The sequence below is a fragment of the Diadema setosum genome, chromosome 21 (assembly GCF_964275005.1).
Source record: "Diadema setosum chromosome 21, eeDiaSeto1, whole genome shotgun sequence".
Lineage (NCBI taxonomy): Eukaryota > Metazoa > Echinodermata > Echinoidea > Diadematoida > Diadematidae > Diadema > Diadema setosum.
In genome coordinates, this window is record NC_092705.1 from 18,559,797 (window position 1) to 18,581,764 (window position 21,968).

Consider the following 21,968-nt stretch of genomic DNA (forward strand, 5'->3'; position numbering starts at 1 on the left):
CTAGGATGATTTCTATTATAATTTATGGGGGTGCTGCCAGCACAAAAACTAGCACAGTCATGAACCCCCACTTTTTATTGTTATTCTGGAATTAGTAAGCCTTCTTCTACAATTTGGTCAAGTTTCCTGAAAATGACATGGGTTTTGAATGTACAGCATAAGTTTTATGAAGCCACCCTGTCAGGGCATCCCTGCATAGGTTCCTGACCAGATTTTGGGGACTTACGACGATATATGTCGCATGGGGGCGCTGCTAGCACAAAAACGAGCACACGAACCCCCACTTTTTATTATTTTTCTGGAATAAGTAAGCCTTCTTCTACAATTTGGTCAAGTTTCGTGAAAATGACAGGGGTTTTGAATGTACAGCACAAGTTTTATGAAACTTGTCCTTTACCTCACCCCTAACAGAAAACGTCTATGAGAAGGATTTGAGAGATTTCGGTTTTCTGCCGCGTGAGGGCGCTGCTTGCTCAAGAATGAGAGTGTAAACCCTAACTTTAAAACCTTTTCCTCGTTTTGCGTACCTTTTTCTGCAATTTTTGCTAATTTGGAGAAAATAACGTGGATTTTGAAAGAATTATGGAGATTTAAGTTTGTCATTGCAGATTTTGTTGCCAATCATGGTCTTGATCCTGTAACGCTATCGTTTTGGTACAGGACGGCCGACTGGTCATATTCTTCAAAGTCCCGTAGAAGAAAAACAAGCACATGAACCTGTGGTTTTATTTACATATTTGGGCTTCGGATGGGTCAAAGTTACGGTATGGAAAGTTTGAAGAAAATGACATGGACTTCACTTTAACTGAGGAACGTTACAGCTGAAATGGTAGATTTTTGTCATATCTGTACATGAAATGAATAAAAAGTTGTGAGAGTATGACATCGTCAATTTGCTCATTTGAATATTCATAAGGACTGGTGAAGAAATTTTTCCGAAAAAATGTGAAATTTCAAAATGTCATATCTTTATTTCTTATCCGATTTCAGTCATTTTTGTATCGTTCTGTAGGGAATATTAATTTTTTCCCTTCCTTTTGAAGTTTATTTTTGGGGTGGATTACCTCTTTAAATGCAGCGTTCTTACAGCGTTCCAACATCGTATTGGGTCCAGATCGGATGCTGTGGCACCCGATCATACCCGATCTGCAAAAAAAGAAAAAAAAAAAAGCCAAATCGTGGCGAGAGCAGCGTAGTGGAACGTGGGACCCACCTTTGCTTTGTTTTACTTTGGTTTTTTTTTTTTTGATATCTCCGCCATTTTAAAAACCGATTTTCATCAAATTAACTTTGAATTCCTCTTAGAATCTTATGCTCTTTAGCATTTCATAAAGTGTTTTTTAAATATCTTGCAAAAAGTTAAAGGCTGAAGCCTCCTCTCCTTAATTCTTACACCTACACACACACACACACACACACACATATGTGTATATATATATATACACACATATGTGTATATATATATATATATATATATATATATATATAGTCACTGTGAGATTGTACAGAATGACAACATCATTTGACCCCAATAACTACCAAACTTTTCCTTGAAATAATCTTCAAATGATTATTTCCTTTTTACAAGAAATAAACAATAGTGAACAAAATAACTACAATGTACATGTGGTGATGTGGCAATAATCAAAGTTAAGTCTTCAGAAACACAGAAATGTTAACAGCTTTAATAGCATTACTTTTTGTCACTTGACTGTCACATAGTAACTACCACTTTACAATACTGTCTTATTCATTTCTAAGGGCACTAGATCACTAGCAAGGTTGCTATATCAGTGAAAAGCATCAGGCAAGCAACCACTTATAAAATCTCGTAATAGAAAGCATACTGTTCAGTACTCATCAAAAGGCCACTTACGAATAGAAAGTATACTAACTTGTCAAAATAAACAAATCAGCTTTGAAAGTCATGCCTCATCCTGTCTTGCATCACTTAAAATTATTGATATATCTGCTTTGAATTTTCTCCAAAGTCACTGCATTTCAGTGAAATACTTCACCTTAACCTATGCTCTTTGACATTGAAAAGTGCAAACTTAAGATGAAATTATCTTTTTTACATGGCAACATTAGATATCAATGCCCTTCAAAACATCGAGCTGGATTCTTCTGGTACAGCATGCTCTTGTACAGAGTCCGAAGGACTTAATTCCTTTTTCTTTGGCTTTACAAAGTCTGCTGAGCTGGATTGCTGACTAAATCAATCTCCAGCAAATTAATCTGAGGTTAGAGCACACTGGCAAAACAACTAGAAAAGAAAAACCCACAATAATACTTCAAACCCGATACACACTAAGACGATGCTTGTCTGAGAAGTAAAATTTCAAGCAGTGGAGAATTGCTTACTTCACTATTACCATGATTACTGAGACCATGTGTATCATATGTATATGTACATATTCCATACATGAATAAAATGTTCCACACAAGTACACAAAGTCTTGGTGAATTCATTAAAAAAAAAGCCTTCGCTCATGCACTGTGAAGATAACCCATTTCCAATACAAACCTTTCCCTGCTCTTTATCTAAATACAGTATTGCATTTCCCACACAAGCCTCACAATAAGGTCTCTGTAAAATTCCCATGACAAGAAACAAAATCCTGTCATTATCACACATTTATTTTTCTAAGCATGAACAATCTGGCATTCTACATGAGATTTAGAAGTTGTACTTGTGTTATGACATAAGAATTGCTTTTGCCTCAAGGACAATCCAACCTTGAATGTGAAACAGGACAAGTTTGAGCAGCATTATGACAATTAATTTGACACACAAGATGACAAACTGACCATTTCATATCCATTTCAATTGGTACTTATTTCATGGCACTAAAAATGTAGGCATCATTCCATCTTATCATATGTTACAAAATGCATTTTTTTTTTGGCCAATATCATACAAAGCAATTAGTATCAGTGTAATTTACCAGTTTTCTCACATACTCAATTCTAAAACACTTGCATTTCAAGGTTGTCCCTGAGAAATGGGAAGCTTACTTGGAAGACCATTTAACATACCAACAACGAATGCATGGAAACTGAGTTCAAGGTAATGATAGAGCATTCTGAAGGAACATGTGACTTGAATAGTTTGTTACTGGGTCCTCAGGGAAAATGTTCATGACTATGAATATATCAGTTAACAAGATTATTCTGGTTATGAAATGGAACACCGAGTCTCAGCATATTCTTTCTTTAACAATTTGGATGACAATTACAGAAAGAAAGAAGATCAAAAACATATTAGATTACCCTGAAAAACAGTGTTGATAATATAAAAACAGGAAACAAGAATTAATCAGAAACATTATTAATATGCTTCACTTGAAATCCTGTAATAGACTAATGTATACAGGGGAAATGCCATATAATGATCAGGTCAGGTTAAGCCATATGATTACTATTTTTGTTATCTTATTACATCAATGAGTACAAATTATATTACACAAACACCACAATGTTTGTGTATACACTGTAATTCTTTATACAGTGTACACTATTGTCAGAGCTATCATGGCCATGTTTTTAGTGAATAAGCAGCCATTTTATTTTATTTCCCTTTCAAGAGAGAAACATAGCAAATACATGTAGTCTTATCCAGAGCAAGTTCTTATTGCCTAATATATAACTGCTGACAAAAACAGTGTTCCTCCTTGAGAAGATTGTATACACATGTGGTGCAATGGTAGAATGACTAACAATGGAGAGCATAATCCTTCATTTGTTTGTGGGTGTAGAGCAGTAAATTGTTATCATTGGTAGATTTCCTTTTGAGAGAATGGATGATGGGTCATAACATAAATCTCAAAAAGTTCAATGGCTCATCCATAGATTAGCATCAGCACTACATTGTTTATGGCACTGATATCAACGTTGGCAAAGGCATAGTGTGCTGAGTATGTGGGATATTGGACTGTGTCATGGTTATTTATGTAGACAATGTGATTTTTTTTTTTGTCACAGGTTTAGCTCGCTTTTCAGTTAGCATTTTGGAAGTTACGAGTTTTAGCTTGTTGTAGCAGTAATTTTTACACAGCCACTGTGATCGTAAGAGTATAGTGCAATACACTGACGTGTGTGGCAAAAATATTGGGACTGACAAACATTTTTCATTGTATCTGATATCTTGTTATATCAGTGGTCATACATGTATATCAAGCTTTTCCTGTAGTTCAATGCAACAATAACGAAAGAATGGGTGAAATCTAATTGTACAGGAAAATATCACATTTGGGACAAACCACTGGAATAAAGTGATCTGTGATCTGTAATACATCATTTTTTTTTCAAGCATTATTTCCATCAAATTGACATCACTGGGGAATACATTTTTCTGTCACAGAGGATGAGGGTTAGAAATGTATTATAAGAGTGGATGATACAAAACAGCAAGATTAAATACTTGTAATGTATATTTGATGCAATACTTCAACCTATGCAGAGGCCAAACACTGATCAATGTGTCTGTTCAGTTCTTGATTCATGGTTCCAGGTGGAAGCTCCTTGTTGCAAACTGGGCATACTTTTCTTTCCACCTTCTTCTCACTGGCACGCTGGAAGGAATGTAAGATGGAAGCCTGTTTAATTTTCTTGGCTGGTGGCAAGCTACCAATCTTACTGACACTTTTTGTCCTCCCTTCCTGTGAATTCCTTTCTTGTAGCGTTTGGGGGTTTTTTTGCACAGCCAATTCTGTCTCACTGATCAGTACATCTAGTTCACTGCTATCATCTGATATATCTGAGTGTTTGCGTTTTAGAATTGGATCCTCCTCAAATTCTGCTCCAGTCATTGTTTCTTGCTCAGGTGCTCCTCGCTCCTTGACCTGGAAGTAATTGATGAGCGTTGGCGGTTGCGTCATGGCCTTTGACATGCACTTTGCAATGATTGGGGTCTCATCTTCGAAGAAAGCACCTTTCTGTGGAGAGCACAAGGAACTGGCATTTTGGGTGACTTGACTGGCTTGAAAATGGCTTGATGAGCCTGGTCCAATACCAAGAGTCTGTGTGTGGAGAAGGTGATAATATTCTTCGTGGGTAACAACAGCAGGCTGCTGTTCTATTCCCTGCTTTTCAACACCAATTTAAAGGGGAAGGCTAGTAACTGATCAGTGGGAATCAGTGGAAATGCTGGGAGATGATTGTTCCAATCCTTATGGGATTCATTCAAGAGTTCATTGTATATCTATTGTTGTGTGAAAATGATTTGCTTCAGAACGGTCTCACATTCAAGTAATGTGCAGATTAATGCTCCGTCACTGACCAGGGACGCTAACCTGGAAGCATTAAACTGCACATTACTTGAATATGAGACCATTCTGAAGCAAATCATTTTCAACAAAAAATACAGCTTTCACATTGGGCGCGGACAGGAAAAAAACAATGTGTGTGTGTGTGTGTGTGTGTGCGCCCAATGTGAAAGCTGTATCTTTTGTTGACATGGATCAACGGGCTTACACAATACACTGTATGGAACGCGTGTCGCACCCATATCCTTCGCTCATTTGAATTCGAAATTTAAAAATGACTGCATTTACAGAATTGGGTGTAGAATAAAAAGTTCTGCACCAAATTTAATAATTTTGGTATCATTGTCTTCTGCGGAAGATGCTCTTTCTAATAATGTCAAAAAATACATCACTTTTAGAACGCAAGGTACTGAAAATCCACCGTTCCGCTTTTTTTGGGGACACCCGGTATAGATTTAAAGGTGAAGGGGAAAGGTGAATATGAAAGGTGTTTCATATTTTGGATAGTTGTAATGGCATATTGTTAGAAAGGGCAGTTAGGGAGAATCGGCCAGGGGATGAGTTTTATTTGAGATATAAAATACTTTAATTTTTCATCTTTTTTTTCAATTGGTTAGTATATTTGCTGTATTATTTTCAATGTATTTTTTAATAATTAAAAATGAAATGAGCACTGCAATTGTGACCTTTGTTAATTTTTATTTCCAAGTGTGGAAATGCTGTTTTTAGGAATTATTTATGTTACGTTGTACAGTAATATTAAACTGAATCGGTTTTTGAAGTATCATTTGAATGGAAGTGAATGAATATCGTTGAAAACTAGAAATGTTGCTATGGCGACTGGTATGCCTCCGCCATTCTGCATGGTTCTCCCAATGAGTCTAGAGTACATCTTGACAATATGGGATGACAGTGTCACATAATCTGCAAAAAATTAAAAAGACATGCTTGTCCCAAATGTGTTGCATGTTTAGGCCTACTTTGCTTGAACTAGGATTTATTTGGATGGATGAATAAATTGTTTAAAGGATGAAAAATAAGAAAGTTATGACATTTCGAAGTTTTGCTATTTTGGGGGGAAACATTTCTTGAACAGTAAATATGAATATATATGCAAATGGCAAAGTGACCATGTCATTCCCTCACAACTTACCATATAGTTTTACATAAAATATTGAAATTTCCACTTTTTCATTCAAACGCATTTATGCCCGAGGCTCAAATCCTCATATATCTAACTGATCACCATTCTGAAGTTATTCAACCAGGAATAACATCATGTTTCAGACTTCAATGACAGAAACATTGAATTTTCGTCATTTTTTTTTTTTTTTTTTGTACACGATCAATGGAAAATTGTGAGGGTATATGACATGGTTAGCTCACTCATTTGCATATTCATACCCATTGTACAAGACCTGTTTTGGAGAGATTATCAAAACTTCAAAATTTCATAACTTCCTCATTTTTCATCCGATTTCAGTCAAATTTTTACTGTTGAACCTTTTTTTACTCTTTTTTTATCAGAATAACTTATATTTGGACTGGGTTTTCTCTTTAACCCTAACTAGGCCGGGCTATTTTGGTAGATGATAGAGCCGGAGGGGCCTCCCAGGCCCCCCTCCAGATCTCGGCCGTCGACCGCGCGACTGTGACAAAAATTGGCACACACATTGCCTATGATGTAATCTAAAGTACCATGAAGTTCATTTTTCAAAAAATTATCATTCATGCTAAATTATGCTAATCTATGCATAATGTGCATGAAATCAGACAATTTGATATAAATCACTATATAAAGCTCAAAACAGGCACATTTTTTTTGTGTGTAAGTATTCTTTTTAATGTCCTTAGCAAATGTAAGAGAAAAAAATTGTGCCATCAGAAAAAATTTCCTCTAAGTATTTTATTGTTTTTTGAATTTATTATGTATTTCTTTGTTTTTTCGACTTTATGTTTTTCATTGTTTTTTTGATGAAATTTGTCCGCGGCATTGTTCCGAACAAGAAAATTTGTTATTAATTGATTTTAATCAATAAATCCCAAAATAATCATGCTTTTATGATATTTGCTTGTAAGCACAGTTTGCATTGAAATTGTACACGAATTCACGTTTTTGAGCAATTTTTGGTCTGACATGCACATACATATTTATGTGCAACTTCGGAACCGTGTGCCTGGGCATCGCAAATTTGATGTCAAAAGATGCGGGAGACTTGAAAGAAAAAAGTCATGAAACATCGCGGCGATAGCTTTTTGCGATAGCGATACATCACGCGGAACGTCGAGGGAGGGCCTCAGAGGCCCCCCCCCCCCAGCCTAGTTTTAGGGTTAAGAGAGCTGGGCCCCGTTTTAACAAACGGGAATTATCATTGATCGTGAAATCAGTGATAACTCAAATAGACTATATGAATAAGTTTCTGTTTTACGATGAGACTTATAACCGATACATACAGTAGTTGTAGCTGATCACCATGACTTATCATTGATTTAGTCAAAATAAAAAATGCAGGATGAGGCTGGTTTCTGGTACTGTCTGCTTAAAAACAGTATAATACAAAAACAAAAACAAAAACAAAACAAAACCAAAAACAAATGTTTAATGGGAGGGTTGTTTGCCACAGAAGTGTAGAAGTGCTGCAGCAGAGCTGCTAGCATGTTTGCAACAGAAAAAAGTCAAAGCCCACACAGTGTGTGCGTCTGTGTAGTGTGAATGTGAACACCGTTGCATTGTACTGCTGAATGTTAATAACTGTTAAAGTGGGACCTTGACCTCTACAAAAATCTGTGTGATAATGATACACTATTACTATTAACTGACATGGATACATTTGTACATTAAATCTGACAGACGAAAGCTGACTACATTTAGCCAATGTCGAGGCACCCGTACCGCGTATACCCGGCTGTACCCGTACGCATACCCAGCTGTTGTCGTGTGTTGATTGCTTGCAAGACATTGGGTTGTCGAACATCTAATTGCAAAAAAAAATATTGTTTTAGGAGATCTTAGCTGCACCTTGTAAACCATGCCTCAATGATGCATCGTTGCAGGGTGTAGTAGCATGATAAAGGATGGGGCGAGTCGTCACTCCTTTCCCAAAGATCCAAATTTATGGAAAATTTGGACTGCAAGAGTAAAGCTGACTATCAAGCGGTGTTTCCTCCTGGCTTAGTGAGTTAATTCCAGGTTTCTGTCGCTGTTTTGTGTGCAAAAATATGTGCCTCTACAATAATGCAGCTATTGGTAATTTGAAAAAAAAAAATCATAGATTTGTCATAGAATTTACATCGAAGCAAATCTGGGGATTTTCTCTACAACTTTGCTCATTACATGTCCAGGGCAACTAACACAAATTAAAAAAAAAAAGTTACGTATAGGTTTGAAAAACAGAATATTTTTCACAAAGCATGACTACATTGCAGTCTCAGAATAATGTGGCACATAGGCCTGGGGTTTGCACCATGGCACACAAAGAGTTGATAGAAGAAATAGATGTACATGTATGTAAATCAATGAAAATAAATGAAGTAAAAAAGAAAATGAGACATGAAACCCGTCACTGAAGATGAGTTAGGTGATACGCTGGGAGTCATCAGAAATCGGTCACCCATGATCGACATCGAAAACAATGTTATATAGCGACTTTAAGTTATATTGCTGCAATAATATGTTAGTGAAGTCGAATTTTTTGTACCTTTATAATTCAGATCAAATTGTTTCTGTCATGCAAACCACGTGGAATGTCCCGTGCTTGTGTCTGCGTGTGCAAGTAGGCCTAAGTTGATTAACAGCTTTTCTTAGTACAGTGTATCTGTACCATGTTGTCCTTGACACGACCAAATTGAAACATGACAATAAAGTGTTTTAATGATCATCTTGACTTTAATATTGGTCTTTTCAAATATGAACTTTGACCCTTATTTACATAATATTGCTATATCTAATCTTGTTGTCAGTTATAGAATACCAGTTGGGAGATCTCTTACAGCTACATGCCTTAACATTTTCCAGCATGCAGTAAAAGCAATAAAGCATCCAATACAAAACAAAGGGAAATAAAGCGAGTGTATGTGTTTACATGACAATGTGATTTATACCTGGACCAAGTGACATTACTCAATTTAAGACAAAAAAATAAAGGAGAAAAAATATTCGCTTTACATCCTATGAGGTTCGAAACTTCACAGGCCCAACATACGGCTCCCTCAAAAGAGACATCGCCTTTAACCACGTAACTATAGGTCTCCTCGAACCAAGAGTGTGGAACGTAAGCTTATACGTGAAAGATAAATCATGACGATCACCTGCGACCGACACATATTCAAAGGGGCAGTTAGAAGTTGAAGGAGTAGTAAGTATTTGTTTATTGTCTCAGCAATTCCAAAGCCATAACACCGTTACATATTGGCATACCATAATTTCCCTTCTGAAATCAGTGGTATGACTCATGCACCATTTGCTTGCATAGTGCATTAACTTTGCTTTATAAACTTTCAGTGATACATGTAATAGCATAATTCTGTAATTCCATCAGCAGTGATAGACGTCATAAAGATATATCAAAATTAATTGAACGCTTAGCACGTATAACTCAGGGGGATTAAAGCCTGATACTACAGTACTCTGTTCTTCACTGCCCAGATGCCAACAACACGCATCACCTACGGCTACGCATAGAGAAACAGCCATGACGACAATAAAAGTTTCGCCTTTTCTTTGGCAGAACGACACATAACCACTTCAAACACACCATAATTGGCAGGGAGGGACAAGAAAAAGCTCATTACTAATACTCTAATAACAGTGATGTCTTCCACTCATGTGGCACGAGATACCTCCATAGAAACATGAAGCCCGTCTACAACTCCGTTATTGGGTCAAACAATAACAACCTGAAATATCAAAGAGATGAGCGAGAAGCTATACACCTGGCCTAGAGATGATTAATTCAGTTCTCATTCGTACTCAAGTTGGTGTTATGTAAATGGCTTATTGCACACATTCTCACCTACAGTATAACAAAAACAAACGTAGCAAAAAGGGAAGAGAAACCGAGAGGTGGCAAAAGAAAAACTGCACAACTGCAATTTATAACCTTGCGTGTGACAAGTGAAGCAAATGTATTAGATGTTATAGCAGTGTTTTTTAAGCATAAACAGACAAATAGAGGACAATGTCAAATTTAATAATGCCTCCGGCACCACTTCATGGCGGAGGCATAAAAACCATCAACTTAATGTCAGAGAAGATGCTAAACAAGATGCATTAAAACCATAACTTAAATCGCTGCTCTACTACTCGGCCACGGAACATCCACACAAAAAAATGTTAGGGGAAAGAAACAACTTTAAATATAACATTCTTGAATTGAAAAAAGAAAAGAAAAAGGATAACAAAAGCGCCCGCATGAACATGCATTGTATTCTAGACGTGAGTATGGTCTTGATGCAAATGATCGTCTCATTAATTTAAAAGCAATGATTCCTTTACAACCACCAGTACCACACCACAATGACATCTCTGAAATCAATGGTAGCACTCGTGCACATGTGATTGCATCGTGCATTAACTTCCCTTTTCCTAAACTACCAGTGGAACATGCCATATTATATTGTGTAATTCAATCAGTAGTGATTGACTTTAAAGAAGAAAAATAATGCATCAAATTGAACGCTTACCACATTGCTTAGGGTGATTCCAGTTTGATACTGACCTGTTCTATTGTCTCAGATGCCAACAATACATATCACCTACGGCTACTAGTGAAACAGCAATGACGAAAATAAATGACAGAGAACCCCGTCACACGCACTACACTTGGTCGGGTGCGGCATGAAATACCTCATATAATATAAAGCAATATCAAGCCCATTCCTTTCCTGCCTGTCTTTAACTCCGTTATTGGGTCAAATAATAACAACCTGGAATTTCAAAGAGATGAGCAAGATGTCAAACACCTGGCCTAGAATTAATTCATTCTGTTGCCATTCCTTCTCCAGTTGAGTTATGTAAATTATTTTCCGACCTGTCCTGTGACAGTATAAGAGGAACAAACGTAGAGAAAAGGAAAGAGAAAACGAAAGGTGGCAAGCGGGGCACTGTACCAAGGGCAATTTACAACATTACGTGTGAGAAATGAAGCACATCCAACCTCCAACCATCGACACAAAACAAGGGAAATAGAGTGGCTGTGTTCGTGGGGTGTGTATACTTGATGAAATAATACGATAAATGACATAGGATTAGGAGTGAAGCTGAACTGCCAAAAAAAGAGAAAAGAAAAATAAAGAAAAAGAGAAAAAAAAATAGCGTCCAGGGGGGCTCGAACTCCTTGTCCTCTGGTATGGCATAATGAACATGCAGCGCACTAAGCGATTTAGCCACACCGGTCTCCCGAAGATTGGAAGTGAAACTTTAATCTATATACCATTTACAACACAAATTTACTGTGATATTGACATTTTTTGCACTGATAAGGGTGTCTGAACGATATTTCAATGCCAAATTACGAAGATTTGTTGTCTCAGCTAAAACACATTTGACTTTCAAATGAAATAGAGCAAAATTCAAACATGTCCAAATACATGAACCACTGACGAGAACATGCACTGTGCAATTTATTGCCAGCCGGGAATACATCTTCAAGTGACCGCGATTGATTTTGATGGCGCTATGCCATTTCTAGCAGAGCGGGTTTCTAGCAATGGGTCGGTCAGTTCGATCAAGGTGTATGCAGCCGCATAGATAAATCACCAATCGTTCTATGATGGCGCTATGCAACTTTCCCAAAGGGTTCGTTCGAAAAATAAATCAGGAATCATTTCGTCCAGATTGCATTCCTATTTTCAGTTTTAAATACAAAATTGTCAACATGATGTAGATATTTGAAAAACATAAAATGCATGATTACTACAGCTTATTGTGTCAGCCACAAAACACTTAAGTTTTAGAAGAAATGGAGCAAAAGCAATTGAGATAGGGGTGCTAGAACGTCCAGTCAATGCAAGACTATGAAAAAATCACCTCCCGTAGACATATCACGTAAATTTGGCTGATTTTGAGTCTTTGTCTTTAATCACAATTTCCTGTATGATGACGTCATCAAATTGCAAAACAATGACATGGACTTGAAAGGGAAATGTTCAAAGTACAACATATCCGAATTTGGGATAATATTGGGCTAAAACAACAGAGAGACCAGCAAATAGATGTCAGAAACAGTACCTCAAAAAAATTAATTCCAAATTTTTGATTTCAGATGATGATATGATGACGTCATCGAGTGGTCCTCGAAATATTGATACTTGAAATGTTATTTATAATTCATATGCTTTTGTAATATGCAATAAAAACATAGGGTTGCTGGACGTTAAATTAAAGAGCTATGGCGAAATAAACAAAGACATGATTTTTCACTATATTTGCACATAGGCGCGTGCGGAATTTCATCTTTGACGCTAGTGCATTCCTTTGTTATAGGTCAAAATTGATCGGAAATCAATGGATATTGTTACTCAAAGTATCAGGAATCCAAATCAGTCAAAAAAAGTGCATTTTCATGTTGCTTACACCCTGTGCCCGCGAAAACGCGCGGACGGACGTGTACGCGCGGAATTTTTTGAAACGCTTAAAATTGTCTGAAACTTTGAGATTTCCCATTGGGAAGTCATTTTGAGCATTTTAAAATTTTGACGCACATACGCACGTGTCATGATGACCTGGGTAATTAGCATAGAAAAGGAAGATAAAGCGTGACCTGAACTTTGTGTCCACCGAAAATGATACAGAAATGACATTTAGTTTAATATGAAGTTATGTTCGATCATGTGACATTGTCCGAAAATCACAAAATGGCGCCTAGATGACGTCAGAGATATGTTATTGTCATAAAAATGTTATTGTTGCTAGATATCCGATGGAAAGCAGGACATTGTATTTGCCTCTGCTTATAGACCACCAAACAGCAATCAAGCTTACATGGACAACCTGAACCAAGCCATCATGGATATCTGCAGTGCTGATCCTAGCTCAGCAGTGGTGGATTGGTGGTGACATGAACTTACCAGATATAAACTGGGAAAAAGAGCAGATCACATCTCACCAATATAGACACTCCACCAGTGAATCATACCTTCAAACACTTGCTAGCACAGGGCTTGAACAGATCGTCAACTTCCCTACCAGAAGAGACAACATTCTGGATACCATTTCTACAAATCACCCAACATTAGTTCGGTAGTGTCAGCCCATTATAGGGCTAAGTGCCCATGATGTGATATACACAGAACTGGAAATCAAGGCGACAAAACGAAAACCAGTCCGAAGAGAAATCTTACTCTAGAAAAAAGCAGACTTGGAGTGTATTTGTTCTTGTGCCAAGAAGTGGGCAGACAAGTTTGTCACTGACAATAGCATCTCTACTCCAATTGAAACCTTGTTTGAGGACACTCAGCGCTCACTGGACAAACTTGTAAAGGATCATATGTGCATGGCTCCAATCATGAGTACCCAAAGTGTAACATATGGGGTCAAAAATGAAGTTCTTAGAATGAAACTGATTCTCTCCTTACAATTTTCCTTACACCCTGTATTACTCACACACCAATTTTAAGAGCTGTTCCATGGGCAGTGCACATGTAATCAAACATCAAAACATCAAGTGTCTTTGTTCATAACTCCATGTCCATTTCCTATTTTTTTTTTTTTATTCATTTATGGAAGCAGTTTCAGAAAAACTTCAGTGATATATCAGTTGATAATTGCTATGACTATCATCATATACCAGAAGTTCAGGGATTTGCATCTTCACCAAAGCATAGTGATTGATTCCATTATGGACAATAGTTATGAACATAAGATTTTGTGACCTGTGCTGAAGAAATTTAGCAAACATCCCTGAATTGATATCATATCCCCATTAACAACATTTCAATAAATAAAGGCAATGGAGTGGACCAACATATAACATAACTAAAGTTGTAATCATTCTTATTCTTTTTCACTGTAAGAATTTGCTGTTGTCAAAAAAGATTATGTTCATAACTGTAGGACACTACTGATGGTTATTTTAAAGAAACAGATTACTCTTATGCATCAAAACTTACAAGAAACTAGTTAAGACTAAAGAAATAATGACTTAAAATCAAATTAATTTTACAAGATTAATTTTAAGATAAATGTTTTAATTTTATGAAGTTGTTGTTATGTTCATAACTGGTGGACATGGTGTCCAGGTTATGAACATAAGGAAGAGATGAAAGGAAGTACAACAATATGTAGTATACAACACATAAAATCATTAGTAGTTTGTGTTTTTATACTGAAAAAGACAGAATAGTTTAGAATTGTTAAGAAATAGCTACACAATTTTGACATTGATATTAAATAAAAACCGAATGTTACGTTCATAACTCTTTTGTTCATAACCACGTCCACCTTCGTAATTGATGAAAAATTTTTAAAAAGATGTAAAATGCTTATGTGAAGTAATATTTTCTTATATTTTTATGAAAGCAATCCCTGGTGATACAAAAGTTTAGAAAATGATTTTCCATTACTTCAGAATAGGGCTGTATTATGTTCATAACTGTGGACATTCAAAATTCAAGTGATGTTGCAAGTGATAGTATATTTTCAATATCTGAGTAATGGGGAATAAAAACCTTTTTAATTGTTGGACTGTTCCTCTGATCTCTTTTGAATGCTATATTACAAAACAGCTATTGCAATATCAACTGCAATTGTGTGATTTATTTATATATGTTTGGTGGACACTAAAAGTTATGAACAAAACCCTAATACATCCATATATTTTTATTTGAAGAGCACATGGCATGCTCTCAATATAAAATTTTTTGTACTATACTAGTTCATACATTTCATTCATCAAATGTCCAACAAAAGCATAATCCTTCCTTTTAATGATGGGCATGAAATTGTGCTGTTTTTAATGTTACGTTTAAAAGCCAAAAAACTGCATTTTTTAATCTAAAAATGGCTGTAAATACAAAAATATTATTCTAAATAATACAAAAATTGGCTTACAGCTTCCTTGGCTTTATTTTGTTAAATCTTTGTCAGAAAATAGCACCTTGGTGCGGTCAGCAAAATTCTATGGATGTTAAAAATATTGCAGGATGAAGGGTACCCATGATCAGAGCCATGCACATATACCATTGAAAATGTCCTCATCAAGATGTAATCAATGTTGTTAACACCACAACCGAACACATGTGTTGTAAGAAACGAAGGGCCTACAGAAAAGCAAAGCACATCTCAAGCAGGTCCACCAGCACTACTAAAGCATAGATGAATGCTGGGAGCCGTTATCATGCCATTAAAAGGGATACACAGAAAACCTGCCGACAAGCTTACAACAAGTACTTGGCTGACTGGATTGACAGTGATCCCAGTGGTAACAAACGCCTGGGTGCTTTAATCAAGACCATTTGATGTGACCTTACGAGTGTAGCCCCCCTCAAGGAAGAAAATGTTTTACACTGTGATCCGAAGCAGAAGGGAAACATCCTTAACAAACATTTTTCCTCAGTGTTTGGAATTGATGATGATGATGATGATGATTCATCCCTTCCTGACAAAGTCCATACCCAGACATGGCAGACATAGAAGTGACCACAGCACGAGTAACAAAACTGCTCAAAAATCTGAAGCAACACAAAGCAACAGGGCCTGACGGGATTCCTGCCAAACTACTGAAAGAAACTGCAGAGCAGATCTCACCTGCAGTTACTCTGCTCTTCCAAGCCTCTCTCCATCAAGGTTGCATTCCATCATCTTGGAAAAAAGCTCTTGTGGTTCCTATCTACAAGAAAGGTTGCAAATCATGCCTAGCAAACTAGAGACCAATCTCCCTGACAGCAATCCCATGCAAGCTGTGTGAGCACATCGTACATTGTGCCATTATTCACCATCTCATCAACAATCACATTCTCTCTGACAGCCAGCATGGATTCAGGAAGCGGCGATCATGTGAGACACAACTCATACTCACCATCAATGACCTTGCTAAGGAATTAGAAGACAAAGAACAGATCAATGTCATACTATTTGACTTTGGTAAGGCCTTTGACAAGGTATCTCACCAGCGCCTTCTTCTCAAAGCACAACACTATGGTGTTCGTGGACTTACTCTTCAGTGGATGGCAGACTTCCTAACTGACCGCACTCAGCAAGTCATGCTAGAGGGCCAACTCTCGATCAGTAACAAAGCAAGAGTTACCTCTGGCGTGCCACAGGGTAGCGTTTTGGGACATCTCTTGTTCCTCATCTACATAAATGACCTACTGGACAGCATTAAGCATTCATCCCCTCGTTTGTATGCTGATGGCTGCCTCCTGTACAAACGCATTACATCACAACAAGAGTCAGATAAACTGCATGAAGATTTATCAATTAAAGCAGACTTCAAGAGTGGGAGATCAGGTGGAAGATGGAATTTCTTCCTTCCAAGTGCCAGGTCCTGCATGTCACTAACAGAAGAAACCCAATCATAGGTCAGTACAACATCCATGGCCATCACCTTCAAGAAGTTCACTCAGCAAAGTATATGGGGGTCCATCCTGACAGAAAGTTGACTTTCAATACACATATTGATGCCACAGTCAAGAAGGCAAACTCTGTTTGTGTCTTCTTCCGTCGTAACTTCAGACACTGCAACCAGAAGATCAAGCACGCCACCTATTTCACCTACATTCGTCCACTTGTGGAGTATGCTGCAACAGCATGGGACCCACACACCCGCAAAAATGTGAACAAGATTGAGATGATTCAGCTACGAAGTGCACGTTAAGTGACTGGAAACATCAAATGTCACAGCAGTGTCACCACAATGCTAAACAGGTTACAATGGCCAACACTTACTAGCAGATGTCTACAAAGCCGTCTTGTAATGCTGTATTGCATCCGCTATGATCTGGTGGACATTGACTGGCAGCAACACCTTAAGAAGTCAACATATTCTACAAGGGGGCATGATTCCTGCTTAAGAACACCATTATGCATCAATCTGGTGTATAGCTTATCTTTCTTCCCCAGAACAGAACTGGAACCACCTACCAGCAGACCCGGCTGCCGCTGACTCGCCCTCCCTCGAGGCATTCAAGTCCTTCTTGAGGGAGATGTAACTGCATCTCATATAGGAAATTATGGATTTTACTTGTACTCCATGTATATATGTTGTAAATACACTACCTATGGAATTTGACTGGTGGAGCACACATACGGCTGCACACTCTCACACACTACAGTGCATAATCTTCAAGCATGAAGTTGCACTTAACAGAAGAAGAAGAATCTCTGTTACCAAGCCGCCTCTCAATGTCTTCTCCATCATCAAACCGAGAGACAGCTATCTGCACATGGACGAGGCAAAACAGCAGGAATTTGCTCACTAAATTCTGCATGTTAAGAATCTGAACTAGAAGAGTCAACCCTCTCTTCCACGCTACTATCCGATGAATTGCTCATGTTTCCGGGGAAAGGGTTATCCAAAGAAAAATAGTTGTGTTATCCACTGTAGACGAAAGACAAAAGCTAATAGAATCTTTTTACAATATCATGCAAATAGAGCTGAGCAGTGCTGCTCGAACTCGAATCATTCTTGAGATGACGTCATCTGGACCTACGCGCCGTTCGCGTGTTTTGACAGAATTTCAAGGGGCGTTCCCAGAGCTGTAGCTTCTCTCAAAATAGAACTTTCATTCGTCAGAATCATCAAAAAGTAGTCGTAAATGCCAAATCAGCACATAACATTACATATAAATGACCTCAACATGAAAATTATGCTGATTTTTGCTTCAGAGGCCCTTTAAGAATGAACATAATTTTTACTGGCCCTGTGCAAATCAGGCATGTTTGAAAGTTCAACAGTAGTCTAGTCTAGCAGCTGTACAACACGCACTATTGAGACTGCTGTAGGTGTTCACGTGCACCAGTTGCGCGAGCGATGTATGTCAATTGTGAATTATATGCAAGGAAAAGACGAAAACTAGATGGAAGAAATGTAAGTAAATACAATGTATTAGAGAAAGACAGCTGTTAACAGAAGAACATTTTTGACAAGACCCCAACTAGACTAGAAAGGCATGGAAGCCATCTGTCTTCTGTAAAGTTCCTTACAACTGAGTCTTCTTTGACAGTCTTGACTTATAGCTGATTTGGGAGGAAGTCATAACTGATTTCACTTATGGGTCTCTGGATAAAACGGATATATAGTTGATTTGGAAGTTATCATTGATTTCCAGGACTCATAATCAATTTTAAGTTTTGATAAAACAGGGCCGTGTTATCAGAGACTCCAACACCAAGCACCTTCTGATCTGGAGATTCTCCCGCCCGAAACCCCTAGCAAACGGGAGACTCCAAGTTGATGTGTGCGAAGCGCGAAGTTCCTAGGATTCTAGATGTTCTCTGGTGCTATCTAAGGCTTATTTTTTCAACATACAATAGAAATAAGTAAGAAATCCTTTCCACCGGGAGACACAGAGCCAGGGCAGGAGCAATCAAATCTCAAACGGGAGAACGGGAGATTGCGCAAAAATGGGCTTTCGGCGGGAGATCTCCCGTCGAAAACGGGAGAGTTGAAGTCTCTGTGTTATTGGGGATCTGAACATTTTTAGTTTACATTTGCCCCTTGCCTTTTGACCCCATGACCCAAGAATAATCACTAGCTGGTAACATCCATTTTCATGACAATACTTTGAGCTATTTTCAAAATATGGAAAAAATTGTGACATTTTAACATTTTCCCTTGACAAAGCCTTTGACCCCATGGCCAAAATCTTTAACAACAGAATCATTGTGCAGTAATGCATGTAATGTATACATGGACCTAGTTTTAGTAAGTTTACACATTGAGTATTCTCGAAGGTATGGAGAAAAAGTGTAATTTCAGCATCAAAAAACAGAATTTTAGCATTTTAACCTGACCTTTGACCTTCAACCCCATGGCCCAAAGCATCCCAAAAAGAGAATCACTGTCAGGCAGTACATGCAAAGTTTCATGATGCTACATGCATCTTGAGCCATTTCCGAGAAATGGTGAGAAAAAAGTGTTATGTTAGCATTTTCACTTGACCTTGGACCTCTTACCCCAATCCAAAAACTTTCCCAGATAATCTTTATCTGGTGATACATGTATACACCAACTTTTAAGAAAGTACCTTGAGGCACTGCACAGATATGGGGAAAATAGTGAAATGCTGAGATTTTGACCTTGACCTTTTGCCTTGAGCATGTGCACAATTTAATTTACTCATACATACATATGCCAAGTTTCATTAGGATACCTAAAAGTTTTTTCAAGGGATCGTATAGTTTTGGTTGAGACCTAATTTCAGGTTTCTAACATTTTGGGTGAGATAATAAGAAGCCTCTTATGAAATATGACAGAGCATGTAATTCCATGAGGAATTCAATGTTTATTTGATGAAAATTGGTTTTGAAATGGCTGAGATATCCAAAACAGAACGATTCTAATAAAGTGTGGGACCCACCTTTTATTATGATCGCTCTGTTTTACTTTGTTTTTGGATGTTTCAGTCATTCTAAACCTGATTTTCATCAAATAAACATTGAATTCCTCTTAAAAATGGTATGCTCTGTACTACTTCATAAGTGTTTTCTTGGTATCTCGCAACAAGTTAAAAGCCCAATTCTCATCTCCACCAATACTGTACATCCCTTTTAGTTACACTATTCACAAAACTTAATTATGGATGGAAGGACAGACAAATGGACGGAAGGACAGACAACCCGAAAACATAATGCCTCCAGAGCGACACTTTGTGGCGGAGGCATAAAAAAGCGATTATGTACATTGAAGCATTGTAAAGAAGAATGGGCTCAACTTAATTTCTACCTTTTCACTGTCATGCTGAAAGATATAAATGACTGATTCTTGTTTCATTTTCTTAACTGGTTGCAAGCAACCAAACTTACTGACACTGTATGTCTTCCCCTCCTATGAATTCATATGGTTGGATTCCTAACTATTCTTATGAGACAATGTGTCTTCAAACTCTGCATCTCATGACAATAAAACAACTTTTTTTCAATGTCCTTTTAACATCACATGGTGCTTAAAGTGCTGTCTTTAAATGGTATTCACATTTGACAAATCTGTTCAGCTTCTCGGATTTTATATCTGTACAAACCTACTGAGCAATTCAATGAAAAGCCAAAGCATCTGTACCATTTAGAAAGCTTTCTTTATAATTATACTATGCAAATACTATGCATACTGCAAATTGAAAAAAAAAAATGGTTGTTATAAATGTAGTATCATATAGCATCAAAGACTCACTGCTTGGACCTTCTCCAGCGTCTTCTTCTCCCGAAGAGCTGCTTCAGCAAGAGGGATGAGGACATGTGGATATCGGATACCAACAACCCGCTCCCCATCGCTCAGCTGCACCCTGACAACTTTCATACTGCTCTCAGCCTTACTGGAATAAGGAGAACAAAACAGTTGCCAGATAATAAAGCAAGCCTTATATGAACAGCTAATACAAACAGAGAAGCAAACCTGCATATTTGGTGAATTGGTGAAGGGTGAAGGAGAGAATAAAACAATAGCCATAAATGCAGACTTTTGAGTACACTAATAAGAATTTGGTGTATATTATAGGAGAATAAAAGACTATGTTTTATCGTCTTTTCTGTTGGAAACAGGAGGCTGGACCTATCAGATTTGCACTGAAATTTAAGGAGGTAAAAAACATCTTTTGCTAATCTTTTTGATGTCCAAACAAAATGACAGATTCCAATATACATTTAGACACTTTGTTAGACATTACAAAGTATGTGATAGTCCACTGTTGAGACCAACAATGTCTTTCATTGGTTTAACCCTAAAAAGACTGGGGGGGGGGGCCTAAAAGGCCCCCCCCTCGACATTTCGCGCGATTACTCAGCAACACACAATGCTCTCGCCGCGATGCTCTATGACTTTTTTCTTTCGAGTTTCCCGCACATTTTGACACCAAATTTGTGACGCCCGGGGGTACGGTTCTGAAGTTACATAACTTTTTGTACATGCACGCGAGACCGAAAATGGCTCAAAAATGTGATTTTGTGTACAAAGTCAATACAAATTGAGTTTTATCACATGGTTCATATAAATATGCTTATTTTTACTCTCAATGGCTAAAATCAATTTGTTTTAGTAGTGTTATGCTTCAAATAGGGTCTGCCACAAATTTTGCTAAAAAAACAAAAAAAACAAAAGGTCGAAAAAACAAAGAAATACATAAGAAATTCATAAAACAATAAAATAAATAAGAAATTAATTTTGATACCGAATTTTTTTTCAAGTACATTTGCTAAGAATGCTACAAAGAATATCTAGACCAAAAATGAGCACTTTTGGAGCTTTATTTACTGATTTAGATAAAAAAGGTCTGATTTCTCGCATAAATTAGCATAATTAATCAAAATAAAATAAAAGAAGACTATTTTGGAAAATTTAAATATACGATCTTGTAGATTACATCTCACACTACCATTGTGCAAATTTCCGCGGCGATCGCGCGATCCATGGCCGAGATCTTAAGGGGTGGGCCCCCCCAGTCTTTCGAGCTACCAAAATAGCCCAGTCTTTTTAGGGTTAAGCTTTTGATGAGATCAAGACATGTACAGGATTTGTAGTAATGAAATAGTATACAAATAACTCAGGTGAG

At 37.4% G+C, this 21,968-nt stretch overlaps 1 protein-coding gene across 1 annotated transcript in view; it reads right to left on the minus strand.

Moving 5' to 3' along the window:
- Positions 1-1,590: 1,590 nt before the first annotated feature.
- LOC140244701 (uncharacterized) overlaps positions 1,591-21,968 on the minus strand; it is a 245,979-nt gene continuing 225,601 nt past the window's right edge. Inside the window, exons 29-30 of the mRNA XM_072324317.1 lie at positions 20,594-20,735; positions 1,591-5,021 (exon numbers count right to left, since the gene is read on the minus strand). Coding sequence (XP_072180418.1) covers positions 4,455-5,021; positions 20,594-20,735 — 709 coding nt within the window. The 3' untranslated portion in view covers positions 1,591-4,454. The remainder of the gene's footprint in view (positions 5,022-20,593; positions 20,736-21,968) is intronic.